Here is a 27,218-nt window from a genome sequence, read left to right on the forward strand (position 1 = left end):
AGACATAGATGGTGCGCTTCTCTATGTTTCAAGCACAAGGCTGGGGGGCAGGGAGGGCTCAGAGAAAGGCCAGAATGATGGGCTAAATTGATCAAGATAATGTGCAAGAGAGATCAATATAAAGTACTGTATTTAGGTTCAAAAGATCAACTTCTCAAGCTCAAAATGAGGGCAAGAATGGCCAGATTAAGAGTCCCTATGAAAAAGACCTGAGGATTAGTGGATTTCAAGCTCACTGTGAGTGAACAGTGTGAACACCTACCAAGAAAAAAACCCATATTTGGGGCCACCTAGTATTGAGACCGAGAAAGCAGTGATAGCCCCCTGCACTCTGCCCAGGTCAGACCACAGCTGGACTCTGGGCACTACACCTCAGGGAGGACATTGGGAATCTGGAGGTGATGCAGAGAAGGGCAGTTAGAATGATGGAGGGTCTCGAAGCCATCCTGCAGGAGATCATTTGAAAGAACTGGCGGTGGTTAGTCTGGGAAAGAGAGAGCTGAGTGGGCACATGATGGCTGTCTCTAAGTGTCTGTGGAAGAAGAGTACATGTGGAGGTCTATGTGATGAAGAGGAATTAGCCTCATTCTCCTTGGCCTCAGAAAGCAGAAGCTGCAATGAGGAAGATTTCAGCTGAGGAGGGATTTCCTAACAGACAAGTGGAGCAGGCTGCCTTAAGAGGTGCGCCCCTCCCTCCCCCCACCCCGGTCTTCAAGTAGAGGCTCCGTGAGCCCTCGTTGGGAGAGTGACAGCCGAAAGCCTTGGTCAGACACGGGAGCAGACAGCTTTTGAAGTCCTCGCCAGCTCTGAGTGTGGGACTCTAAATGGCTCAGTGTAGACCCACCCCACTGGTGGAGACACAGCTCCTACTGATGGTGGGTCAGAAGCGCCATCTTCACGTAGGCAGGACAGTCCATTACCAATCTGAGCAGCTGAAACCAACCTACATCAAAGGGAGTGAATGATGGTCTGAGGGCAGAGGCAGGGGGGTCCTCTTGGAATTTCTCAAGGAAGCCAGGATTTAAATTTGTTCTGGAAACAAATGAAAAAACCAGAGAGCTATTGTGGACGGGCCTGAAGGGAGAGATGCCCCCACTGTCACGTCAGCCCTTTGGGCTTGGCCCAGATGAGTGCAGCCCCCAGGGTCCCCTCCCTGCTCGGACAAAGGTCACTAGTCGGGGCTACGAGTAACGTCCCCCCAGTCTAGACAGGGTCCCAGTCAGAAAATTCTTGTGCCTTGTCTCCTTCACCAGCTCACCTTCCACCTTCTCAGCAAAGCCTAGCCCTCTCCCCCAATTCCACTCTCAGCCGATTTATATAAGAACTTCCTAACAACTTTGAGCTGCCCAACACCAGAGCAGGTTGCCTCCTCCAAAGGTAGTGAGCTCTTCATCACTGGAGTATTCAAGCAGACCAAGATCGTAGAGAAGCTTCCAATAGTGTTTGGACGGATCTTCCCACTCTTTCAGGTCTTTTTAAAATCTAGGTTCTCATTTGACTCGGGAGAGGTCTTAGGGGTAGGAGGAGCAGGTGGGCGGATAGCTGGGGTTCAAAGGCTGGCCAGAACCAAGCAGCATCACAGAGGAGGCTGCAAATTCCTCTCCTTGGAAACTCCCCAATGCCAGGTCTACAGGGGAGCAGCCTAAAGCTACTTCTGTTGTCTCAGCATCCTGCCTCCTTGGTTCTCCTCCTCCTGCTCCCCTCCCCCCTCCTCCTCCCCTCTTCCTCCTGCTCCTCCTCCTGCTGCTGCTCCTCCTCCTCTTCCTTCCCTCCTCCTCCTGTGCTGTTCTTTCTTTTCCTCCTCAATTCATTAACTATGTATGTTCCATTCAGGCACAGAACCATGAGGACACTTGGGTGGCTTGCTGACCTGCTAAAAACCTCCTTCCTCACCATCCTCTCAGGAAAGGAGGCTCACGTGGAAGCTCTTCCATCCACACCCTCGATCACTGAAGGTTTGGGACCTCCCAGCCAAGCAGCCTAGAATCCTGCCTTTCTGGGGAAAGTGTTTGCTGACGTGCTCAGAAGTGGCTGCTGAGGCTGGAGAGGAGGTGCCGTGCATAAGGAGCTGGACTGTGCTACCCACGGAGAGTCACAATGTCACCAACACTGCCACCCTGCCCCCACACAAATGAGCCTAACGACTTATCTTGTCACTCAGGAAGATCAGCGCCTAAGTCGGTAGCAGCGCCCGAGCCCGGGGCCACTCAACGAATATTTCCACAGCCAACATACATAGAGGCTTACAAAAGGGTTTAGATGTGTTATCTCATTTGATGCTCAGAACAATTTTATGAGTTAGAGAAACTGAGGCTGGGTCTGTCCCAGCAGGATTGGAATGCAGGAGTTCCCTGATTCTGGACTCATTCCATCACCTGCCTCTCAGGATCAATCCCACACATTCTTAAACACACCAACATCCTTTTTTTTTTTTTACCAACTTTCTGGATGTGGGCCTCTTGTGACTTCTAACGAAGCTGCTGCTCTGAGCAGATGAAGTCTGAAGGCCCTCAGGGCCAGACTCCCTCCGGGGTGAGGGGGTCAGTTAGGGAGGAGACCAGGCTGAAGCTCCCACACTGTGACTGATCTCCTTTGCCTGGCCTGGAGCAGAGAAGGGTCACTAAGCTCCATTCTCAGGTAAGTGCTCGAAGGGGACCCTGGGCAGTTCCTCTCTTTGGCCCCAGAGGGCTTGACAAGATGAGATGGACTGGCATTGATGAAAGGCCCTCATCAGATGTAAGGAAGAACCATGTTACTCTTGTGGGGAAAGGAGACACTCAAGTCTAGGGATGGGCAGCTGAGGTTAGAATCCCTAGAGATTCTAGGTGCTTCCAACTGGCCAGAGGCAGGGGCTACCCCCCATGGCCTCTGATGCCCCTCCAGCACAAGAGCCTCTCTAAGCCTAGGGAGAGGATGCCTTGATTCGTAACATGTACATAAATGCTGAGCAGGACCTGGTGAGTTAGCTTTGAAAAAAAAGACAACACAGGGAAGAAAATGCCAATGAGTGAAACACGTGTGGCTCTCTTCTCTCTCTCTCTCTCTCTCTCTCTCTCTCTCTCTCTCTCTCTCTCTCTCTCTCTCTCTCTCTTTCTCTCCTCTCTCTCTCTGTCTCTGTCTCTGTCTCTCTCCTCTCTGTCTCTCTCTCTCTGTCTCTCTCTCTCTCTGTCTCTCTCTCTCTGTCTCTCTCTCTCTCTCTCTCCCTCTCTCTCTGTCTCTCTCTCTCTCTCTCTCTCTCTCTGTCTCTCTCCTCTCTCTCTCTCTCTCTCTCTCTCTCTCTCTCTCTCTCTCTTTCTCTCCTCTCTCTCTCTGTCTCTGTCTGTCTCTCTCCTCTCTGTCTCTCTCTCTCTGTCTCTCTCTCTCTCTGTCTCTCTCTCTCTGTCTCTCTCCTCTCTCTCTCTCTCCCTCTTCTCTCTGTCTCTCTCTCTCTCTCTCTCTCTGTCTCTCTCCTCTCTGTCTCTCTCTCTTTCTCTCCTTCTCTGTCTCTGTCTCTTTCTTTCTCTCTCTCTTTCTCCCTGTGTTTCTCTCTGTTTCTCTCTCTCTGTCTCTCTTTTTCTCTCTCCCTCTCTCTGTCTCTGTCTCCCTCTCTCTCTCTCTCTGTCTCTCTCTGTCTCTCTCTCTCTGTCTCTGTCTCTCTGTCTCTGTCTCTCTGTCTCTCTCCTCTCTCTGTCTCTCTCTCTCTCTCTCTCTCTCACACACACACACAACACACACACCACACACACACACACACACACACACACACACAGTCTCACTCTCTCTTCCTTGTTATACACATAGGAGAAACAGCTGTGAGGAAGCTGAGCTTCCGCCCTGTGCCCCTCCCCCAGCGGGCAGCGTCCCAGGCCCACTTCCAGACCATCCCCAGGTCGATGGACGGCACACTTTGGTTCCTTAGCAAGGCGAGGCCCGAGGGCTTCCTGGAGGAGGAGGAGCTCCAGGCAGACCCTCTCAGTGTGTACAGTTCACCAGGCAGGGCAGAGCTGCAGGTCCTGCTGCTTCCCCGGGACCCTAAGAATGGGGAGTTCTGCCTTTCTCCATGAATAGGGAAGAATGTAAGCCCCTTGAGGTCAGGGACTACTTTGTTTTTGTCTTCGGCTCTCCGGGGCTTAGCTCTCAGTGGGCGCTTCATCTGAGCTTGTCAGAAGTCTGAGGGACCCTCGGAGACAGCTCCGCCAGGAAGATGTCCTGGAGTCACACACGTGCGGGAGCCCCGCCTCTCTCTTCTGACCTGCTGCCCTTCCCGTGCGGGACTTTCTGAGTCTTGAAGATGCACGTTCGAGGAGTGGTCATTGGCCAAAGTGCGCCTTTCTACACAGAATGAATGGGCCTGCAATTCACTCGGTGGGCCCATCCCGCAGCCCCTCTGGGCTCCCTGGCTCAGGAAGATCGGCCAGTCCCAGATCCTCGGACAGGACAAGACAGGAGACACCAGGTGCCGCTGGCCGTTTCTTGAGTTTTCTGAACCAGCAAGGGGAGAGATGAAGGCGGGGTCACAGCATGACTGGGAGGCTTCCCAGGGAGGGAGATCTGGGTGGAGGAGAGACCAGAAGAAGCAGGAGGCCCTGACCGTGGCTGAGGGGCCCAAATGGCTGCTCAGGGTTACACTGGACAGGTCACTCATCCGTCCACTCAGCGAGGCCCACGCCCCTCCCGCAGGCCATCTGCGTCTCGGAGTACAGAACAGAGGGAAGGGGGCCTGGAGACGGAAGGATCCCCAGCAGCACCCCGGGGACCGGCATCACACGTGAATGTGCCGTCCTGAGCGATACTGAAGAGACGAGAGAAACTTGGGAGGACGCCGGCGGGCTGCTGCAGAGTGAAGTGGGCTGGGCCGGAAGAAAGAGGTCTCCAAGGACCACGATGACATAAGGAAAACGACACTGAAAGACATCGGCGGAATGATGGTCCCGACTCCAGCAGAGGGCTGGAGGTCTCCAGGGGAGGGCCTCAGGGATCTACGCACAGTTTTGTGCTGGTCAGCACTGTTATCAGCGACTTGGGCAAAGGAGTAGACGGCATCCTTATTAAGTCTGCAGATGACACAAAGCTGAGGGCAAGAGTGTGTGTCCACATACGTGTGTGCATGTATGTGTGTTGCCGGTGTGAGCATACATGTGCATGCATGTATGTGTGTGTGCATGTATGTGCACGTGTGCATATGCATATACGTGTGTGTGTGTCTGTGTCTATTGAGCTCTGTTGAGATACCAGCTTCCAGACGCCAACAGGACACCCGGGTGGTGCGTAGCGACGCTGGTCTGGTTGCCTCGCACCCGGGGGCACCGAGGGAGGCTTAGGCCCGTTAGGGGGACTGTGGCCTCTCCTGGAAGGATGTGCCCTGAGGAAGACGGCCAGGAGAGCGCAGGGCCTTCTGGGATGCATGGAAAGAATGGGCGCTGTTAGGCCAAGAGCAGATCTGACGGACACACGAGGGCAGACGGGAACTCGGCAGGCTCATGAAGGACCGGCAGGACAAGGCATGAGGGGAGAGATGCAGAGGTGCATCTCATGGCTCTTCTTAACAGCCAGAGCCGTCCAAAGTAGACTAGGCTGTTTTGTAAGGTAACTTACACTGGGGGTCTGCAAGGAGAGGCCAGATGACTGCTGGTGAGGAATGTTCTGGAGAGGATTCTCACTCAGGTTTGAACAAGACGAGTGCTGAGTTCCCTCCCAACCCGGAGATGGGATGGCTCTGGCCGTCCTGAACAAACCAGATGCCACAGTACAACAGTTCTTTGTTTGGCCACGAATGGGGAGAGATAACGGGGCAGGGTGGGCAACGCTGCCCCCTTTCAGAAGTCTGCAGGCAGTTGGGGAGCCGGGGAAGCAGGGCAGTCTCATGAGTGATCAGATGGGGTGCAAGCAGCCCATTTCTGAATAGCTTTCCACCGGACCAGAAGGTTTGTGGCATCCTCAGTCTTCCCCCACACAGATGAAGCAGACCAAACCTAGGCCTCCTCACCCTGGAGGAGGCATCCAGTCTTTGGCAGGCCATCAGACAGCCTGGGAACACCCCGGAATCAAACATCTCCTTCCCCGCAGAGGCTGATTGGCTCTCTGGGATCTGCCAGCACCGGGGGAACCCACCCTTGCCACCCTCTCCACATGTCCCTTTTTCCTATGTGTACACTCCAGAGCGGCCTGGGCAGGGAGGGGGTGGGCCTGGCACAGGCCTGGTACTCACAGGTAGATGCTTGATTCATTGCCTCCAATGTCCGGAGACTGAAGCTTCTGGACCAGGATAACGATGATGCCAATGAAGAGGACAAAGTTTATCTGAGGAAGAGAGAGGGAGAGAGAATGGAAGAAGCACCAGGCCTGCTCAGCCTCCTTTGATGTGGCAGGGTCTAGGGCATGCCCCTAACCGGGACATCCCCACAGCTCTGCCCCGAGCCCTCGCTGGCTTCATACACTTCCCCTTCTTATCAACACGCATGTACAGTTCTAAAGTATGTACATGTTTCCCCCCCACAATCCACTCTGTGCAGACGATGCCCAGACCTCCAGAGGCAGCCCTCGCCTCCTTCCCGGGCTCAGGTCCTACATCACCAACCATCCAGTGAGCAGTTCAGACAGACCCAAAACAACAGAGAGTCTTTCCCTCCAAATCCTCCCATCTTCCGAACATCCCTGCTATTGTCAAGGGCACCACCACCCACCTGGTCACCCCAAGACTCTGGCTTGTCCCTCTCCCACGGCCATCTCTGCCTCGGGGCTGAGCTGGCCTGACGCCAGGCTTCCAGTCCTCCCCTCCCACTCGGCTAACCAACCATCCACAGTGGGTGCGCCAACCCCCCTCTCCTTTTACTCTGGGTTTGAAATCAAACTAATACCACTATTGCTTCTTGAAAAGGCATGTCAATGGTATGCCTACGACTGCTCTCACCACCTCTGTGATTTCTCAAAAAAGAAAAAATCCCAATTCTTTTCTCTGTCTGCCTTTCCTCTAAATGTGATGTTAAAATGTAAGCTTCTCAAGGGCAGGCCTGACTTTTTACTGTTTCCCCTGCATTTAGCACAGGGCTGGGCACATAGTAGGTGCTTCATAAGTGATCTTTACTCATTCAGTCTTTCCTGCTCCCCAAATATCTGCCCAGCTGCAGCATCTTGTCATTTCTCCTAAAACAATCAGACTGATTCTGTATCATTGGTGATCGACTCTCCCTACAATTCATTGATCTTGTCCTGGGACTTCCTGAGTCATGGTTTTTAGTCCTGAACCAAGCTCAGAATTCAGCTGGCCTGTGCCAGGCTCATCATCGTTCCATTCTTGCCTCAAGGAGGCCGGCTGTCCTTGGGGGAAGCGGGCAGGCGCCAGGGGGCTGGTCCAGTATCTTTGCCCCACCGAGCCGTCCTTCAAGGACGCCGCCAGAAATCTAAAGGGCAAGGCGCAGCCTTTGGTGGCTACAAAGCCAGGACTGCTTATGTGCCTCACCTGGACGGGCCCCTTTGGACCCCAGCCCTGGCCCTGGCCCTGCTGGACCTGCCCCTCCTTCTTCCCCCACCCCTCCCCCAGCCCACTCTCCACTGGGATCACTCACCATTATGGAGCCCACCACTGGGCCTTTGATGACCCACCACAGGGCTGTGTTGTCGTTCATTTCCCAGCAGCTAGAGAGAGACAGAGAGACACAGAGAGACACAGAGAGAGAAACAGAGACAGAGAGACAGAGAGAGAGACAGACAGAGACAGAGAGAAACAGAGACAGAGATAGAGAGACAGAGAGACAGAGATAGAGAAATAGAGAGAGACAGAGAAACAGAGGAAGACAGAGATAGAGAGACAGAGAGACAGAGAGAGAAACAGAAGCAGATAGAGACAGGAGACAGAGACAGAGAAAGACAAGAGACAAAGACAGAGACAGAGAGACAGAGACAGAGAGAGTCAGAGACTGAGATGGAGCCCTGCAGTTCAGGTGGAGGGCAGGAGGAAGGTTTGTCCCTCTCTGGGAGGCTCTGTCCCCCGGCCCTTCTGCCCTCTCACCCCCGGGGGCCAAGCTGCTCCCCAAGATAACCTTACAGAAGAACCCAGGCTCAGGTGGGAGGGGACAAACGCATCTCTTCAGAAGCCTGGAAAGCCTCAGCCCTAGTGCTGGTCCTGGTTCTGGGCTCACCTCTTGTCCTTGTGGCCTCCCTTTCCCTTCTCAGCAACAAGAGTCCTGACCCTAACCCTGCCTCTCTCTCGCAAGGTCCAGGTCACCCCACAGACCCCAGGGTGAGTCCTCCACCCTCCAGGACATCTCCCTGGGGACTCTCAGTTGTCCCAGGACCCCGAGTTTATTGATAAGCCCATGGAGGCAGGTCCAGGTGGGAAGGAGGCTCAGGCTGCTGGGCTAGGGTTGCAGAGGCCAAGTTGTTTCTGGGAGATGCTCTTCTTGCACTGAGGACTCCCAGCCCCACCCTCTAGCCTGACTGGACCCCCTGGTGGATCTGGTTGTAGCAGGGGGGCTCGGGGAGCAGGGCTAGGTAGTGACCAGGCGGAAGGGTCAGTCTGTGGCTGGAGAACATGTGTTACCTGCTGGAGGGATACAGGCACACTTACCCGTTGTCATCAAAGTGAATCCTTAGCACTGCCCAGACTGTCACACAAATGGTTGGGGGTGCCTGTGGGAACACAGCAAAGAGAGAAGGGTTTGTGAGCTCAGGAAACCTTCCATGAGCTTGCAGTCCCTGCCAACACCCTCACCCTTATCCCTTCTCTGCCCTTTCCCCCTCCCTTCTCCTTCTCCCTTCCCTCTCCTCTCCCCCTCCCTTCTCCTTCCCCCTCCCCTCTCCTCTCTCCTTCCCTTCCCTTTCTCCACTCCCCATCTATCCCCCTTCCTTCTCCTCTTCCCTCCCTCCCTCTCCTCCTCCCTTCCCTCTCTTCTCCCTCCCTCTTCCTTCTTTGTCTCCTCTCCTCTCTCCCCTCCCTCTCTTCTCCTCTCCCCCCTTTTCCTTCCCTCTCCTCTCCCCCTCCCTTCTCTCCCCTTCCCCTCTCCTCTCTCCTTCCCTTCCCTTTCTCCTCTCCCCATCTATCCCCCTTCCCTTCTCCCTCCCCCATCCCCCTACCTACCCCAGCCGATGATGCTGTACCAGTAGAAGTATCTCCGCTCTGGGAAGAAGGTCTCGACCAGGAGGGTGAAGAGGTAGAGCCCTTCGATGAAGAGCCAGAAGTAGTTGGACATGACGCAGTAATGGAAGAAGACCATCACGGCTTTGCACTCCACCTGTGGGCGGATGGGGGAAACTGAGGCACTGCTTCTGGGGCCCCTCGAGCCAGGTCTGGCCTCAGGGTTTCTGGGCCTCCTCTCTCTCTCTAGGAGGTAAGGGCCTGGCTTGCTGAGCCCTGTCCCCTTTGGTTCCTGGTTAGGCATAAGCCCTCCTTCCCCAGGGCCTCCCTTGGCAGGTACCCTGGATCCTGGCCCTTGCTCCTCCCCTAGCGGGGCAGGGCCTGGGCTGAGGCTGGCCCCCCCCCCCCCCCCCCCCCGCCTTTCTCCCTCCGTCCCTCGGGCCTTGGCTTCCACTCACTGTGGAGATGAAGCAATGGTTGGTGTCCTGCTCCTCGTACAGTATCCAGTCCTTGATGAAGACCGATATCGCCCGCAGGATGAAGGAGACGAAGAGATTCATGTGGATGAAGTTCCGGGTACAGTGTAGCTTCCTGGGGGACAGAGGACAAGGAGCAAAGGAATGGGACTGGAAGCACCCTCAGAGCCGCCTGTCAGGCACCGAGTCTGGGAGCTCCACCTTTGCTCACGCTGTTCCCCCTGCCTGGAGCACCCTCCTCCTGCCTCGGCACTCCTCCGGCTTAGCCTCCGGAGCCTGTGGACGTGTCCTTGGGGAGAAGACGCCTCAGACATCAGACACATCTCATCACTGACCCTTGCCCTCATCTCCACACTCGATGCTCCACTCGGAAGCCCCGGACAGACAAGACCAGTGGCGTGTCATGAACCCACACGTTACACAAGAGACGCTGTGGAGCCCGGACCTGTTCTTGAGCCACGGGAGCCCCAGAACACTAAGCCTCCGAGGACCTGCCTCAGTCCTAGGAGCGTCTCTGCCAAATCTCCCTCAGACCCTCCCAGACCAAGAGGAGGCTGACCTTGTCCAAGTCTGTGACCCCAGCTACACGCCACCTCTGAGGCTCCTCACACCCGGTGCCGGCTCCCGGGTCAGAGCCGTGTCCTGCTCCCCTGACCCGCCCTGACTCTCCCGGTGCGAGACGTCACGCCTTCCTGACATGATGGTGGCCCAGAGTCGCATGTCCCCCACATCTGGACTCATTCCACTCCCAGGTGGGGTTCGCCTCTCTTCTTTTTCAGCTCCCGTCTTCTGAGCTGTATCCCTCCCTTCAGGGAAGGAATGGCCCCTGTCCGTCTCTCCATGGTTCTCCTGCATGCCAGCTGTGGTGGGCGCTGCTCCTGCTTCAGGTCTCCGAGGGAGTCCTGAGGGGCACAGCGATTGGAGGGAGGACCCAGGAAGATTCCGCAGATTTCGCACATTGTAGAAGCATCCCGAGTGCGTCACGTGGCTCCAGGGGGCAGAGGTGCCCGAGAGGGGGAGGGCTCAGCCAGTGAAAGACTGGATGCTCCGTGGCCAGAGGGAGGTGGAGAAGATTCCTGTTCAGCCCAGGCTGGATTCAGGGGCCGCTGAGACCCCTCCCGCTCGCCAACTCTGAGACTGTGATCCCAGGTCCCAGAGGAGAGTATCAGGAGCTAAGTGGGACTGTGCTGCAGTCAGGAAGAGCCGAATTCAAATCCTACCTCAGACGGGTTCCAGTTAAGTGACCGAGCAAGTTGCTTATTACTCCCTCTCAGCCTGTTTTCTCGCCTGCAAAGTCGGGGTAACAAGAGGACTTCTCTCTTGTGAGGCTCAAATACAACAATACTGACCAGTGGGTGCTTTGCAAACCCTCACACGCACCACTTTGATCGGAGCTGGCACTAATTGGACGGAGCCGCTTCCCTTCCAGACCACGTCCTGAGGAGCCTTGGCCGCCGCCAGGCCACGTGAGCCAGCGCCACGGAGGTCCCAGCCTCAGTAGGAGCGCGTCAGCCACCGCCTGCGTCTGAGAGATTCTCTCTGACCCCGGCTCCCTGCCTGGGCTGCTGCTCAGCTGCAAGCGGGCTGTGACCACGCTTTTCTCAGCTGACCAAGACAGGATGTGCATCCTCCCACCCAAGATGGGTCTCCTGCCAGTCCAGTGTTCCAGCCTCAGAAATGGCGCCTGCAGTCTCCAGTGCTGGCCACGTTGGGTCCAAAGACCGACGGAAATTCTTTCTTGAATAGCCCCCTTTTGTTTTGCCCAGCGTGGATCAGAGCACTCCTCCCTTGCCATCTACTGCCTGTGTGACTCTGGGCATGGCCTTCTTCCTCCTTGGGGGGGGCGCCTCAGTTTCCTCATCTAGAAAATGGGCTGACCGAGGTTCTTTCCAGCTTTGGATCTGTGAGCCTCTTTCATCTACACCCAGTGACGAAGGCCACTCAACATGTGGGAGACGCCTACCGTTGGAACCCCGGAAGCTCTGGCGTTTGCTGCCGTTGCCCGGAGGACTCAATCCCCGCAATCCTGCACTGTTCCTGACGGAAGCAGGCAGAGAGGAGAAAGACTCTTGCTTGTTCCCTCACTATCTTGGCAGCCCCCCCCACCATGGGTTCACCAGCGTTGCCCCAACCTTTCCGGGGTAACCGGATGATGGCTGAAGTCCAGCCGGGAGATGAGGCGGGCAGCTGGGCTGGGGGACTGATGTCCCGCCCCAGCCCAGTATGCTGCTGTCTGCTGGCCCCATTCCGTTTCTCAGCAGCCCCAGGTGGTCAAGAGCTCCCCTGGGAAAGTATGCAGAACCGGGAGCCCCTTCCCAGACATCTTTTGGCCACGGGAGGTCACTGGGAGCTTGGAGGACAGAGGATTTACACGGGAGCCCAGGCCCCGGACTTCCCAGGACGATCTGAGCGGCGCTGGGGGCTTCTTCGGGCCAGAGACTGCTTCTTACCTGCACGACAGGACACTGGCCAGTATAGACACACCCATAGCTTTTTGCTCTGCCTTCTCTGGGCTTAGGCCTTTGCTCTTCTCTGGGCTCATCTGGCTCCTGGGACTTCACTACACTCTTGTGCAGGCAGATGCCATCTCCCCCGCCCCCCTCCCCGGGAGGTGCCTTCTCTCCTGCCTCCCTCCCCTGGGCAGTCTGTGGTCCCGAGCCTTAGGAGGGATTCGCTTAGGTCTGGGTGCAGAGGGGTCTTGGGGCCCTAGGGTAGGAGATTTGGAGCTGCGCCAGTGTGTGATCAGAGCAAAGTCTGTAGTGGAAACGCGGACCTGGCAGCTTCCCTGAGAGAATGCTGGGCCAGCTCCTTTGAAGAAGCTCTGGGGAGTTTACCCCACTGTAAGCACCGAGGGGAAAGGAAGAGACATCCCCGGAGGCACAGGAAGGGGCGGCTGGCTGGCCAATCGACAGAGGTCACTGGTGCCGACAAGCTGGGGGTGAGGGTGGGGGCGGCGAGTGGGGGCATCTAGAACCTTGGGAGCCCCATGTGATCTGCCACAAGAGGCAGCTGGGGGCAGGGAGGACCAAGAGCTGCCCTTGCAGCCAGCAGGTCCTGAGTTTGAATCCTGCCCCCAACACTTACTAACACAGTCCCTGGCACATTCTTTAATAAATAGGTGCAGTGATCACCAAACACGTCTTGACTTGACTCCTGCTTATTTCATCTCTCTCAGCCTCGACTTCCTCATCTGTAAAATGGGGCTACTAACAGTACAACCCTCCCACAGTCGTGGTGAGGATCAGATGAGAATAGACATGAAGCCAAGAACTATCATACGTGAGGGCTCCAACTGTTGTGAAGGGAGGTGGGAGAAAGGGGCAAAGAGAGGAGGGAGGGTCCCCGGGCTCAGGGCACTCACCGGAAGCGGCACAAGATGACCATGGCCGTGGTGAGGGAGACCAGGGAGGTGCTGTAGCCCACGGTGTAGAGCGCCTTCACTGACAGGTAGTAGTAATCCTAGACACACACACAGAGGCTCAGCTGGGCATACCTGCCCCCTTCCCGGTCTGTCTGCATTCTGGGCTTCCCTCCCTTAGCAGCTTCCTTCTCAGAGCAGCAGGGGGGCTTGGCATGCACTCAGTCTGGGGCTCCCCTTCACCCTCCTCCCCAAAGAGGACCCCACACAGCAGTGGGTAGGCAGCACCGGGGCAGCAGGGGCACCCTCTCTCTGCCAGTCTTCTACCACTCAGCCCTCTGAGCCAGGTAGGAGGATGCTCCCTATACTCTGAGGTGGGGCTGTGGGTTCTCCAGAGGGAGAAGAGCTGCAGACCGACTCTACCAGTGGCCATTAATTCAGGCATTGCCCATTAGCCCTGCAGATAGGAAGGTCATTAGCCACCAAATGATGCCATTCACTGATTGGGCAAGGGGTGTGTGTGTGTGTGTGTGTGTGTGTGTGTGAGAGAGAGAGAGAGAGAGAGAGAGAGAGAGAGAGAGAGAGAGAGAGAGAGAATAGGAAGGGGGAGAGAGAGGGAGAGAGGGAGAAGGAGAGAGAGAACTGGCCTGTCCTTCGTGGTTGGTGGCCAGAGAGGTGCCCACTACTGGAACCTGGAGAGTTCCACCTACCTGATTCCCACCCCCCTCAAGATAATCATTATCGAATCCGCAAGCATCAAAATAGTGGGGGAAGGGCTCGGACCATCCATCCTCAGTGCAGTTCCTGCTCACAACCCCGGTGTCTGAAGGTAAGAAGACAATGACAAGGATTAAAGAGGTCAGAGGTCTTCGGAATTGCCTGGCAGGAATGCTGAGGTGTAATCAGCCCCACCCAGCTTTGTCCCTGGCCTTCTGGGTGACCATGGGCCCTAAGGGTCACTGCCTGCCTCAGCCTCAGTTTCCTTCTCTTTGAAATGAATAACTTGGCCTGGATGAGCTGATAGCACCCTCATTTCTAGAATGCTGACTCTCCTATTGTTGAGGTTACCTGAATGGAAGCCCTTGAAGACCAGAGGGAAAGACTCATCTCCATCCTTAGACCCAAGCCTGTGATAGAGTCAAGGGGAGCCAGGAGCCAGAGCCAGACCCCGGTCTGCATACTTTTCTCCTCAGCCCACATTAAGCCGTGACCCTGGTACGCTTTTAGGATCTGCCTTCCAATAGCTTCATTTCACATATTCCAGTGGCTTATTTGGGGTGGTTAAAAAATGCGTGTGCTTGGGGGCAGCGAGGTGGCGCAGCAGATAGAGCACTGGCCCTGGATTCAGGAGGACCTGAGTTCAAATCCATCTGTAGACACTTGATACTCACTAGCTGTGTGACCCTGGGTAAGTCACTTAACCCCATTGCCCAGCATTCCCCCAATGCATGTGCTTTTCACTCTCGCATTTCTGAGGTGAGTATGGGTATCCCTCATGGGGATCCATTGGGGGTACCCTGCCTGCCTGCATCCCATATGCGTGTGTGCTCATATGTCTCGTCCTTCCTTTCAGCTCATCTGACGACACCTCCAGGACATCCATGATTTGTCCCGAGCCATGCCTCTGATGATGCCTCAGTTTCTCCCCTTGTAGAATTGCTTGTCTGACACACAGGCCCCACTCCAGGTTTTGCCTCAGCTGCTCATTCGGGCTCTGGGCACTTACAGACTTATTCTTACCACAACCTGCTTGAAGGTCACAGCCATCTGTTTCTGTTCAGTTTCCAAGGACAAGAAGGTAAAGAAGGACCTATCCCTTCTCGTCTTGATGGCCCCATCAAGCACCAGCAGAGACCCCTTCCTCCCTAGGCTGTTCCTCGCCCTCAGCAGCTGGGCACACCACCCTTCCAGATGCCGCCCAGGCAACGTCTCCTCCGGGAAGCCTTCTCTGATCTCCCCACCTGAAGTCCTCTCTCCCCGCTCAGACTTCTCACAGTGTCTGGTCTGGGCCAGCCCTTCATACCCGTCCTGCTCTTCCCTGTGTGTCCAGGGCTCCCCCGTCAGCCTACACACACCTTGAAGACAGTGGTTGTTTGCTCTTTGGTCTTGGTATAATTAGAGCTGGCATTTATACAGGACGCTAAGATTTTACCTATTTCATTTGAGCCTCAAATCAACCTGTGGGTCTGGGGCTGTGATTGTGCCCATTTACAGATGGGGAAGTTGAGGCTGAGAGGGGAAGTAATTTGCCTAGGGCCACCCAGATAGTGAGTATCAGAAGCAGGACTTGCACTCAGTTCTTCTCGGCTCCAAGCCCAGTGCTTCAGCCAGTGTGCCCTCCCTCCAGCTTGCTCTGGTCTCCTCAGGCTTTGACCTCCTGAAACAGATTGTACTGAGTTGGCAGCCACAAGTTTCTCCATCTCTAAAATGAGGGCATTGGCTGTCCACTGGATGGTGTCCAAAGTCTGTGAACCCAGGAGCGGGAAGCTTTGTACATAGTGGGGCCTCCTGACAATTCCATCTGCCCAAGGGTGGGCTGGGGCCTTCACGAGGTGATGGAGGGCTTCCAGCAAAGGCTAGATGATTACTTCTAGTGTGCAGAGAAAGGTCAGACTAGTGGCCTCGAACCCCTTCTAACTCTGAGATTCTGAGAAATCCAGTCCTGGGGGACTTAAAGCTTCTGAACCCAAACATAACACAAGATTCCTGACCATAGACAAGTGGCTCCTGGGACCTCAGGAGAGGCTTCCTTCCCTAGGGCCATTCAACAGGGAGTGAGCTTCTCTTTTGTCCAGGGACCCTCAGGCTTCAGCTACTGGGTATGTGGAGCCAAGAGACAGGAGATGGAAGACTTGGGGGGAGAGAGGGCTGCTGAGGCCCTGAAACCTCCCCTTCCCAGCGAGGCCATGGAGCCCATCCCCCAATCCAGAGCCCCACTGCCAGTAGCTCTTCCCTTCCACCAGGAAAGTGTCCCCATCAACCTGTGAGCCAGCTCTGTCTCTGCAGGCGAGTCTCCCCTGAAGAAATAGCCTTAGCTATAAACCAGATACCGGAGCCGGGCTGGGTAGGGCAGGGCAGGGCAGGCTGAGGGCTTTGCCCCAGAATCGCTGTCCTCATTCTGAGCCCCTTCAGGCCCTTAAGCATCTCTCTACAGGTCAGTAAGCACTTGACCCAGTAGCTTGGGAAGCAGGATGTGGAGGGAGGAGATTGGCCAGAGAAGGCTTTACACAGTGCCAGACCGCTACTGGGGATGCAAAAGCAGAAAGCAAGCAGCCCCAGCCCTCGGGGAGAGTCTTGATCTAGGATTCCACTCGCAGGACTTAATCTTTGGGGTTCTTTAAGAAAATCTAACCCAAGATGTTTGTGGTGCTTAATATGTTTGTTGAATTGACTGACATTATGATAAAAAGCCAGTATTAGGCTGGTTGGAAGGGCAAATGGTTGAAGGAGCTTTGTGAGGAAGATGGTGCCTCATCTGAACCTCCAAGGGAGACTGGCCTCCAGAGATGGGGAGGTGAACAGGAGCCTTCCAGACACCAGAGACAGCCTGTGTGAGGGGGATGGAAAGTGGGATGTGGAATTTTAGGAACGGCCAAAAGGTCAGTGTGGCTGAACACAGAGTGTGAAAAGGGGAGTGTTTATTAAGTCTAGAAAAATAGGTTAGAGCCTTGAGCGCCAGGCTGAGAAGTTTGCATTTTGTCCTCAGGCTAAAAGGATGGAGTGAAGGGTTTTGGGGAGGGGAGTGGCTTAGTCAGACCTGTGGCATAGGAAGATCACGTGAGCAACTTAGATGTGTGCGTGTGGTCTTCCCTGATGGATTGAAAGCTCCCTGAGGGCAGGGATGGTTCATTTTGTCTTTTCGTCCAGTGCTGAGCACAGTGCCTGGCACACAGTAGCTGCCTCAGAAATGCTTGCTGGTTGACTGGTTGATGGAAGGATGAATTGGAGAGGGGAGGGAAGCCAATTAAGAGGTCATTGCAAAGTTCAGGTGAGAGGTGATGAGGAAGGGCTGAGGGATGGATCAATTACCCAGATACTTCGTGTGTGACCACATTGGCAGAAGGCCATGGTGGATGGAGGATGTGGCCACCGGACCCGCAGAGCTGGCAGGAAGGGACTGGAGAGGTGCCATGGTGCCACAGAGGCCAGGAGACCTTTAGCCAGCACAAATGTAACTGAGTGGCCCCCGGGGTCTCCCTGCCAGCGCTCAGGGAGGCTGTGAACACTCCTACTTACCTGAAGTGTCTAGGGCTTCATTGTCTTCTAAGTCAAATCCTCCTGCAAGACAAGGACGAGATGCATGGTTAGAACCCAGCAGCCTGTTCCCCCGCTCCTGTCTCTCCTTTACTTCTTGGAAGGACTCCCACTCAGTCCCATGTACATGTCCTGCTCTCTGTCCCAACTTTGGCATCTTCTGCTCATTCCTGGGGGGGCGGGGGTTCCCCTGCTCTGTGGACCACGCACAACTTCCTCTGACGTGGTCCGGGGAGGTGCTGGGCCCCCCCTCCCCGGAGGTCATCCAGGAAAGGCTGCCTGGCCACTGGCTGGGAAGGCTGGTGGATTGGACTAGTGGCCCCTGAGCTCTCATCAGGTCCTGAAATTTTATGACTGTATCTTGTTGGGTGCCTGGGAAGAGCTTTGAAGTGGAGAGTGGGTGAATGTGGATGCGTGGATGACAGGGTGCACAAAGAGAAGGGGGGGGCACAATTGGCTACCTAAGTCGGGTGGGTGGGCTCTGCTTGGTGGCCACGGACAGGTGAGAACTGACTACCAGGGCTGGCCAAAGAAGGGAGTTACTCCTTTCACCTGGAATGCCCCCACCTGCTTGGATTTTCTAATGCTCTCCTTTGGCAGAGCAGTCAGATGGCTGAGCTTGGAGTTGGGAAATGCCTGGGCTTAATCATGGCTCTGGCACTCACTATCAGAGAAGCCATTTCTGAGCCTCAGTTTCCCCAAATGGGAATAATTCTATATCCTGGACCTATCTCAGAGCTTTCATGAGCATGGAATGAGAACATGGATGTGAAGTGTTTGAGGACCTGAAAGTGTTCCCAAGTGTCAGCAGCTGGGCTTATCATTCAAGGCCCAGCTCAAATTCACCTACCTCTTCCAGGAAGCCTTCCCCACTGCTCCCAGCCTCTGGGAGGCCTCTTACCCTCTTCTTCTCCCTTCCTTCCTGGTGACTGTCTGAGCCACAACTGGGTCCTTCTTGTTGTCTGACATCTGCTGAGATTTCATGGTCCTCCTGTACTTGGGCCCTTATCTATCCTGGCATATTTGGGTTTCGTCTTCTAAGACCCGGAAGGCTGCCTTGTCCCCTCACTGTTCTGTGTCTGTGACTCTTTTCTCCCCATCTAGACCGAGCGCCCGGACTGACTGCAGCTTTGGAAACCTACGAAGGATAACTGCTGGGAGCTCACAGCCCCGGGAGTGCCTGACACGTGGCCTCTCCCTGGGCAGAAAAATGATCATCACAAACCTCTCAAATTTCCAGCCAGGATCATTTAAATTAGACAGAAGTCTCAGTGTTTTCAGAGAGGGCAATTCTGTTTCTTTCCAACATATACCATGACTCATACTAAGTAATTGTTGCCAAGTACAGTACTGTGGGGACCTGCTTGAGGGAAACAGTTGGACTCTCACGTAATTAGCCTATTAGCGGTTTAGGTGCCAACAGGTGCAGAGAAAGTTTGTAGGAGCATTTTGCTCCATTAAAGGCCTCTTGCAGTCTTACATTATTTATTATCAAATTCCTTCTTGGGTCCTGCACAGAACAGAAGTCCAATAATGTTTGTCACATTAATTAAAAGACCACAAGAAGAAAGCTTTCCTAAAGCTATTAATCTTCTCAATCTATTTATCTGCTGATTCTCTGGGGTTTTCTAAGTGGTCTGTGCTTAGGGGTAATGTTGCTTCTCACCAATGTCCGTCCCTTCCATGTCTTTCCCTTGCTTATTGATAATGTTAGCATTTCTAGGACCACACCAAATCCAAGTGGGGAGAATCACAGGACAGCTTTACTTGGTCCCCCTTAGGATGACTTGGAATGATGGGAATCCTGAATGAGGGGAGTGTGAATAGATGAGATGCTTCTGGGTTTGCGCTTCTGCAAACAGGTCTGGGGTCACTTAATATGGGAGCCAGGACTCACACAGGCCCATATGGGTAGTGTCCCCTGTCCAGCAAGCCCCTCACTGCTGGGGAAGGCATGTCCCTGGGTCAGGACAGTGATGGTCACAAGGGGCAGCATCGGACTGGACAGTCAGGGCGTCCTGGGTCTGGAGGAGATCACCAGATGTCCTCACTGAAGAATCCTGCCTGATCTCAGACCAGCTTGGATTGTCTGGGAGCTTCCCAGACAATACCTCTGTCTCCCTTTTCTCCCACCCCTCACAAGCCTGGCCCTGACTCTATCTCTATTCTCTCAGTTTCCCTGTCATCCTGTATGTCCCCTGGAGGCTAGGGAGAGCTGGAGGGCAGAGACCTCCCTAACCTGAGGCAAGCAGGGCCTTGTCTGGTGTCTGACATCTGGTGGGGGCAGGGTGGGGGCTGCTTCCCTCCGGTAGCAGTTTCACTGTCCTCACCCCTGGTGCCTCAGGCCCTGGACTGCTCATTCTCCCATCAAGGCGGTACCAGAGTCAGGCTATCCTCTGCGCTGCCCCCACCTCGGATGTTTTTGCCCCATATGACCCCACCCCCAGCCCTGTGGGAGGGGGTCCCTGGGAAGGATCAGCCCTGGGTTTTCTTTGGCACTCTTGACATTCTCATCTTTAGCAATAACAGAGATAGGCTATGACAAGGGTGAGCAGGCAGGTGTATGTACCTTCATTTAAAATCTGGAAGAGTTCAGGGCAGCCAACCTCCACAACCTGTCCCATGACGGCTGGCCTCCAGCACGTGATGTTGTCCCACATCCAAGGGCAGCCTGTACAGGGAGGGGGATGGGAGGAGAGAGGGCCCAAGATGTGATCAGGCAGGGCTGTTGCCATCCCTGACCCACCCCCGAGGCACGGTGGGTACCTAGCCATCCTACTCTGAAAGGGGCAGCCTGCCCTCAGGGAGCCTCCTCCAAAATGAAGAGCCACTCAGATGCCTGGCGCAGAGCAAGCCAGGGGGCGCACCTGCCAACATCACGGCGGGTGTCGGGTCCCAGGCCCCAGTCCTGGATGCACTCCTTCCTTGCCTCAGCCTTCCTCAGAGGTGACTTCCACTCTGGGCCAGACCTCAGCTGGAATGCCCAGGGTGCTCCAAGGTGTGCAAAGCCCATTCCCTGTGTTATCTCCCTCAGTCCCCCAGCTCTGGAGGCTGGTCCTTATTTACAGACATTACTGCTCTCCTTTTGTGGATGGGGAGGCTGGGGTTCAGAGCAGAAGTGACTTGTCCGGATTCACATGGTGACCGAGGGTCTGGTGGTCAGCGAAAAAGCAGTTAGGAAGCACCTGCTGTGAGCCAGGTTCCCGTGCCAGGTGCTGGGGGCAAGCAGAGCCTGTCCTCAAGGGGCTCTCCATCTAGTGGAGGAGCCATCCCAGAGAGAGAACTAGATGCACAGAAGATGCTCCCATAGAGAGCAGAGGTGACAGATGACCTGAGAGGAGTCTGAGCCGTGGGGGGACCTGAGCAGAGACATGTAGCTGGCTTGTGGGGGTTTTGTGGGGAGGAGAGTCACAAGACAGGTGAGGAGGAAGGACTTTAAGTGACAAGCAGGACCTGGAGCGTTCTGCTACCCACGCTCCTGTGGGAGCCAATGAGGTCTCCGAGGGAGAAAGTACCAAGGGAGGAGAGGAGAGGACTCTGGGGACCACCCTCCAGTGAGTGGGGGTGACCTGGATGATGGAGCCTGAGGAAGAGACCCAGGGAGAGCCACGTGCTGCAGACCGGAGCCAGGGCCCGGACTCAACACGGAAGCCACAAGCAGATGATGGAGCCAGTGTCTGCCCGTGGGGGGCTCGCCCTCTAACTGAGGGAGACGGTGCAGAGGGAAGGCTCAGTGGCAGGCCTGCGTATCCTAAGAGAGCGCTGGGCTGTGTGACCTTGGCTCAGTCCCTTCCCCCCTGGCTGGGACACAGGTTCTTCATTCTGTTCCTCTGTAACAGGTGAAGGGCAGATCTTGCTGTGCTCTCAGTGACCATGTGAGGCAGGTTCTTCTCGTTGAAGAATGCATGCTGTGCTTGTATATCTGGTGCCTAGCACATAGTAGGAGCTTGATAGATGTTTGAGGGGCGGTGGTGGCTGGGTTGCCACAGGGGTCAGGTGGGTACCCGAGCCACACCTGGTATATCTGGGCTGGCTCTTCTCCCCTATGAACGGCTGGATGGCTCCATGGTAAGGCCACTGCCTGGTTTTTGTATTTGTCCTTCTGGTGTCTAGCACAGGGGCTTGATAAATGTTTGAGGGATGCTGGTGGGCCCTCACCGTCTGGGGTCATGTGGGGCCACATGATTGAGGCTGGTTTGGGACAGGACAGGACAGATACAGACAGAGCATGATTTTGTGCGGACCACGGGGGGAACGTGCCCATAGGGACCGTTGTCTTAATTGAGCTGAAGAGTGATCAATTCTTTAAATAGAGGATGCTGTAAAGAATTCCCAGGTACCTGAGGAAAATGATGGATGGTTACAAGAGCTCAGCCTTGGAGCTGTTCCAGCCTCTGGAGTTCCTCAGGTTGTCCTGGGGGCCAGAGATCATAGCCTGGCCTTGACAGCCCCCAACCCCACCAGGAACAGCCTGGGGCAGTCACAAAGGCAGGGAGGCAGCCGCCAGCTCTGGCCCCCTCCCTTTTGGCCTCCGGCAGCCTCCAGCTGGGGCTTTCTCCCTCTCCCCAAGTGCCTGAGCCCTGAGTCTGGGAGGGAAGAGCCCGAGGAGCTCATCTTCCCCTCGCGGGGGAATCTGGTGTCCAGAGAGAATCCTAGAGGGGATCACAGGACCTAGGTCAGCAAGTGGCCTCAGAGGCTATGGAGCAAGGGCCTTCTTAGCTCTTCTACCTCCTGGACCCCTTTGCCTGTCATAGGAAAGCCCTTTCAGAAGAGAGTTTGTAAGTGCACAAAATAAAACACCTAGGATTACAAGGGAAAGGAAATGATTTTGAAATACAGTTCTACATCATAAACACATATGCACACACATGTATTTCACAGACCCTAGGTTGAGAACCATTGATCTAGTCCATTCCTTTTATTTTACAGATAAGGAAACTGAGCCCAGAAAGCTCCAGGTGACTTTCCCAAGGCCTTAGACTTAGGAAGCAGCAGGGCCCAAGCTTCTGAGGCAGGCCCTCTGCATCGTGCTGCTTGGTAGATGGGCAGAAGAAATGGTAGTATTTCAGACAAGGTGGCAGGCCAGGGTGGGTGGTTTGGGGGTGATGATGTAGGTGTCTGTGGGCAGAGGCAGCCCCAGGCCCAACATCCGTCTCCCCACATCCCCCTAAGAAGGAAAGAAGGACTAGCCCACGAGTTTCAATGAGCAATAATATTGTCTTAAGGACATTCAGGGCTTGGACAGAGCCTGCAGGGGCAAGTGGACAGGGCACTGCCCTGGGCATCAGCACTCCTGGACTCTAGTCTCATCCCCGCCCATGTGACCTTGGCCAAGTCCCCTTCTCCTCTCTGGGGCTCAGTTTCCTTATTCGTGCAGTGGGTGGGACTGGCATGTCCCCAAGTCCCCTCCCTGCTGAACATTCTAGGGCTGGCTGCCTCTGCAATGAGTAGGCTGAGCAGGCCAGACCTCTCCCTGGCAGGAGAAGCCCGCCCGCCTACCCCTGCCCACTCCTGGAGGCCTGCCTGCCATGCAGCTAAGGGACATCCTAGGATTGATTCTTCAGTGCGCCTGGTGGCTGGCACCTGAGGGTGCTTTCTGCCAGCCACTCAGGTTGTGGCTGCGGTTGGCTCTAGGCCCTTCTGCCCTTGAGACTCTCCCTGCGTCTGCCCAGACTTCCAGAGCAAGTAGAGAAGAGGAAGGAGAGAACTGCCTGCCCTCCTCCTTGGAGTGGCCCAGCCCATGCCTCTCACTCTACCTTCCCCGTGGCAGCTGTGTACCTGCTGCTGCTTAGAACGAGGTAACAGGCTAATGAGCTCTTGGACATCTGCTGCCCTGGGGAAGCTGGTCAGCCAGCCTGCGGGCTAACAAGGCCCTAATGCAGTCTGAGCCAGCAGGGACAGTGCAGCCCCCCGCCCCCACCCAGGTACTGGGGACGGGCAGCCTCTATTTTAACACGACTGTGAGAAGGGACCCATCGGCTTCCCCATACTCAAGCCAGAGGCATCCACGGTCCCAAAGGTTAGGGACCCCTGGTCTAGACATTACATATATGGATTTCATGAGGGTGTCTGACTCGATGGGAGGGTGTGGGGGCACCTCCTGGGTTCAGAACAATGGGGCCCAAAGGGTCCTGAAGAGCCTTCTATCCTTAGCCCCATTGGGATCACCATTTTTATCAGTGATTTGGGTGAAAACATAGATGGCATCTTTTTAAAATGGGTGGATGCAGGCAGCGCAGCTGGGGCAGGTTTTGTGGCATGACAGAATTTGGATCTCCCAGTTCTGAACAAATCTAGTAAGACAAGAGGGATAGAATCGCATCCTCCATGGGATGGGGCTAGGGTGTCAGCAGCTCCTTCCTGCTGCCTGCAAACATACCATTGTGTCCTCCATCCTCGAGCCCCACTGTCCCTTCTGCCCCACCCAGATGTCTCCCCTTCCCCAGTCAAACTCTCAGGAAAGTTGCTGACTCTCACAGTGTTCACTTCCTCCTCTCCCACCCATTTTCCAAGGTGGTTCCCATCCCTCTCTTTATGTCCAATTCATGGTGCCTTTTCTCAGCTCTCCCGCCAACCTCTAACCCCTCCTGTCTCATCTCTTCTTCTCCATCCCTAGGTCACCCATAGTCCATCACCAGCTGGCCCCTTACGCTGCTCTTTCCCATTCACAGTCCTTTACTAAGCTCCTAGGATGGTGGACTCTAAGTGGGGCTCTGGGAATATAACAACAAAGAAACTGTGCCTGCCCTCGGAGAGCTTACATTCTCCTGGGGGATGCATCATGTGTCCAAATAGAGAGATACAAAGCACATGCCCTCTCTCGCCTTGCACCATCACCCCCATAGACTCCCAGCCTGCCATCCAATCATCTTACATAAAGGGTGTCTTTCTCTGCCTCCAACAACAGTTTGGGTGCCGCCTCTTCCATCAAGCCTTCCTGGATCCTCCCTGTCCTCCCCCCACACTGCTCCTTGAATCTCTCAGGCCATTCTGCCAGGCTTTTGGAATGTCCTCTATCTCTTTCAAGTTCGGATTTTGTTCAAATTTGTGTGCCATCATGTCCATGTCAGACACTGGTTCAGCAACCACAGCGAGGCCTTGCTCTGGGAGGCCCCTCCCTGTGCAAATTAGATAATCACGTTGGCAAACTTGAAAGGGCTAAAGGGATGCCAGTGGTGGTGGTGGTGGTTATTATTATCTTTATTATCATTCTTGTTCTGCTCACATTCGCTGTCAGTGAAAACAGGAAACAGGAGTCCCACGCCCCTGGAAATATGGCGCTGTGGAGAGTCAGACAAGGAGATGGCTGGATGTCCAAAGGGACAAGAGCGGTCACTTTATGGGCCACTCAATCACCATGCCTGGCCAAGCTTAGGGAGAGTCTGCCGGGAGGGCTTTTCCCAGTCCTGATGGAGAGAATGAAGAGCCAAGGAAAGGAGGACTGATCCTTTTTGGCTTCCAGACACCAGTGGACATGGGACAGGACAGCAAAGCCCCTGCTGGCAAATGTGGGGCAGAGTGAGGAAAGAAGAGGCCAAAGGCTGAATGTTTATGGATGGCTCAAAAACCTTCGGAGGCAGCCAGCATGGAGTCAGGAAGGCCTCAGGCACTTACTGGCTGTGTGACCCTGGGCAAGTCACTTAGCTCTGTTTGCCTCAGTTTCTTTAACTGTAAAAAGGGGGTCATAACAGCACCTACCTCCCAGGGTTTTTGTGAGGCCCAGATGAGATCATATTTGTAAATCACTAAGTGCAGTGCCTGCAAACAGCAGGCACTGTATATAAATGCTTATTCCCTCCCCACATCCTATCTCTGCCTCTCTTCTTTAAGAAGAGTCAGGACCCAGCGAGCATCGAATGACATCCCCAAAATGAGACAGACTCCATCTTAGCAGACAAGAGGCACCTGTTTACCTGCACAGAAGTCATTCAGAATCAACCCCTCTGGGTGCAGTCCAACGAGTCAGAGTAAAGATCAAAACCAGCATCAAGTAACCAAAGACAAGGTTGGGAAGAAAGAGCTACAGGTAATAAGAACTCCATCCTACTCAAATGGGCCATGGACAGGTGAACCAAGAACTGGATAAAGGGAAATCCTCAGCCCAGGCTAGCGCCACCCTCTCCCCAAAGTCTACCTAAAAGAAATCGATCCCCACCCTCAGGAGCTCCGAAGAGATGGAAACGGCTTCAACAAGCAGAGCTGCTCTCCTGGCCAAGAGGCAAGATGTGTCAGTTAGGAACAACACTGTGGTGCACCATCGGAATGCGTGTGTAAAATCTGAAAGATGGTCGTAGACTGTTACAGACCGTATCTCCTCGATAAAATAGCAAAGCCTGGGGAGATCAGTGGTGTCAAACTCAAATAGAAATGGGACCTCTAAACCACACATGAGGGTCCTTGCAGACCACGTATTGACTTAGGAAACCACGTATTAACTTCATCTATGCTCTATGGTATTTTTACTTATTTTGTTAAATATTTTCCAATTACATTTGAATCTGTGGCACTTGGGAGGTTGCAGATGTTTGTGGAAAGTTTGTGGAAAGAATCAATTAAATAAAACCATTCTAAGAACATTGAGAGACAAGATGGAAGGAGGAAAACCGGCTGATGAAATGTAAGAGATTTGCCAGCATTTCTACAAGTAATTTGTTCCTATCACTGAGGACTGTGGAATTCAACACCTTTGTCTGCAATACGTTAAATGAGAAAAGGGAAAGGGAATATAAGAAGATAAAGGTAGGAAGAACTTCTGACTGGACAAGTCCACATGGAAGAAATCACTACTGGAGGCACAATTTTGAAAGCTTCAAGGGATCAATTCTCAAGGCACCTGAAAGAGGGGAAGATGCCAAAAGATTGGAAAAAAAAAACAATGGATGATATTACTGAAAAAAAGAAGATACCTAACAAAGAGGACAGAAAATAGAAATAGTCAGTGTTGGAGAGATCATTCTTAAAAGATTCATTATTAGTGTAGCTGAGAATTGGCACAGCCCTTCTGGAAAGCAATTTGCATTTGTGCAAAGAAAGGGGCTAAGATGCCTAAATTCTCTAGCCCAGAGATTCCACTGCCATGATTATCCCTCAAAGAGGTCAATGCCAAAAAAAAAAATCCCACACCCTCCAAAAATACTTATAGCAACACTTTGTGGTAGTAAAAACTAGACACAAAACAAATGCTCATCATTTGGAGAACGGCTAAAACAAATTTTAGTTCATCATTGCAATGGAAGATTAATTCACTGTAAGAAATGGTGATTATGAGGACTGCAGAGAGACGTGGGTAGACATCCAAACCAATGCAAAGAGAACCAGGAAAACATCACAAATCACTACAATAACATAAAAGAAAAGAACAAGTAATCCACACTGAGTGTTGCAAAGAACACCCGGACCCAACTTCTTTGCAGAAGTGAAAGACCTTGGCAAAAACCAGGTCTAGACCAACACCCTACACCATATACCAAGATGCTGTTGTTTGTCCTTTGTTTCCAAAGAGGACCAATGGCATCACAGGTGATGTCTCAGCTCGTGGATAAATTGGATTTAAGAGAGGCAGAGCTGCACAAAGTCGTCAGGCTCACTCTCTCTCGCAGCTTCATCAGAGTCCAGAGGCAAGAAAAAAGTCAGGGTGAGTGGCAATGGCCTGGGATGCAGTGGATGACCTCAGCATCTTCCATGTCTGGCCAAGCTCTCAGCACTCTGTAGCACCTGCGTGAGCTGCCTCACAGCCATTGGAACAAATTGTTCTTATCTACCCATTTCTCCAGGGGAAGACTTTAGGTACTCAGTGTAGACACCCCTCCAACTCAGGGTGTCTACCCCAAACAACCAAGATAAGTTCAAAATAGGTATATGATTTAGACATAAGCAAATTAGGGGAGCATAGAATAGCTTGCCTGTCAGATCTATGGGTAAGGGAAAAATTCATGACCAAACGAGAGACAGAGAGCACTGTAGGATATCAAAGGGATAATTTTGATTACATTAAATTAAAACATATTTGCGCAAACACACCAACACAGCCAAGATTATGAGGAAAGCAGAAAAGTGGGGGGACATTTTTACAGCAAGT

The 27,218-nt window shown here is 53.9% G+C and overlaps 1 protein-coding gene across 1 annotated transcript in view; it reads right to left on the bottom strand.

Annotated features, from left to right (window-relative positions):
• ADCYAP1R1 (ADCYAP receptor type I) overlaps positions 1–27,218 on the bottom strand; it is a 69,431-nt gene that overhangs the window by 28,567 nt on the left and 13,646 nt on the right. Inside the window, exons 6-14 of the mRNA XM_020964439.1 lie at positions 19,710–19,811; positions 17,123–17,164; positions 13,597–13,709; positions 12,890–12,987; positions 9,511–9,643; positions 9,053–9,209; positions 8,546–8,603; positions 7,545–7,614; positions 6,188–6,279 (exon numbers count right to left, since the gene is read on the bottom strand). Coding sequence (XP_020820098.1) covers positions 6,188–6,279; positions 7,545–7,614; positions 8,546–8,603; positions 9,053–9,209; positions 9,511–9,643; positions 12,890–12,987; positions 13,597–13,709; positions 17,123–17,164; positions 19,710–19,811 — 865 coding nt within the window. The remainder of the gene's footprint in view (positions 1–6,187; positions 6,280–7,544; positions 7,615–8,545; positions 8,604–9,052; positions 9,210–9,510; positions 9,644–12,889; positions 12,988–13,596; positions 13,710–17,122; positions 17,165–19,709; positions 19,812–27,218) is intronic.

This window comes from Phascolarctos cinereus, unplaced genomic scaffold (genome assembly GCF_003287225.1).
Source record: "Phascolarctos cinereus isolate Bilbo 61053 unplaced genomic scaffold, phaCin_HiC Scaffold_4;HRSCAF=312, whole genome shotgun sequence".
NCBI classification, from domain to species: Eukaryota; Metazoa; Chordata; class Mammalia; order Diprotodontia; family Phascolarctidae; genus Phascolarctos; species Phascolarctos cinereus.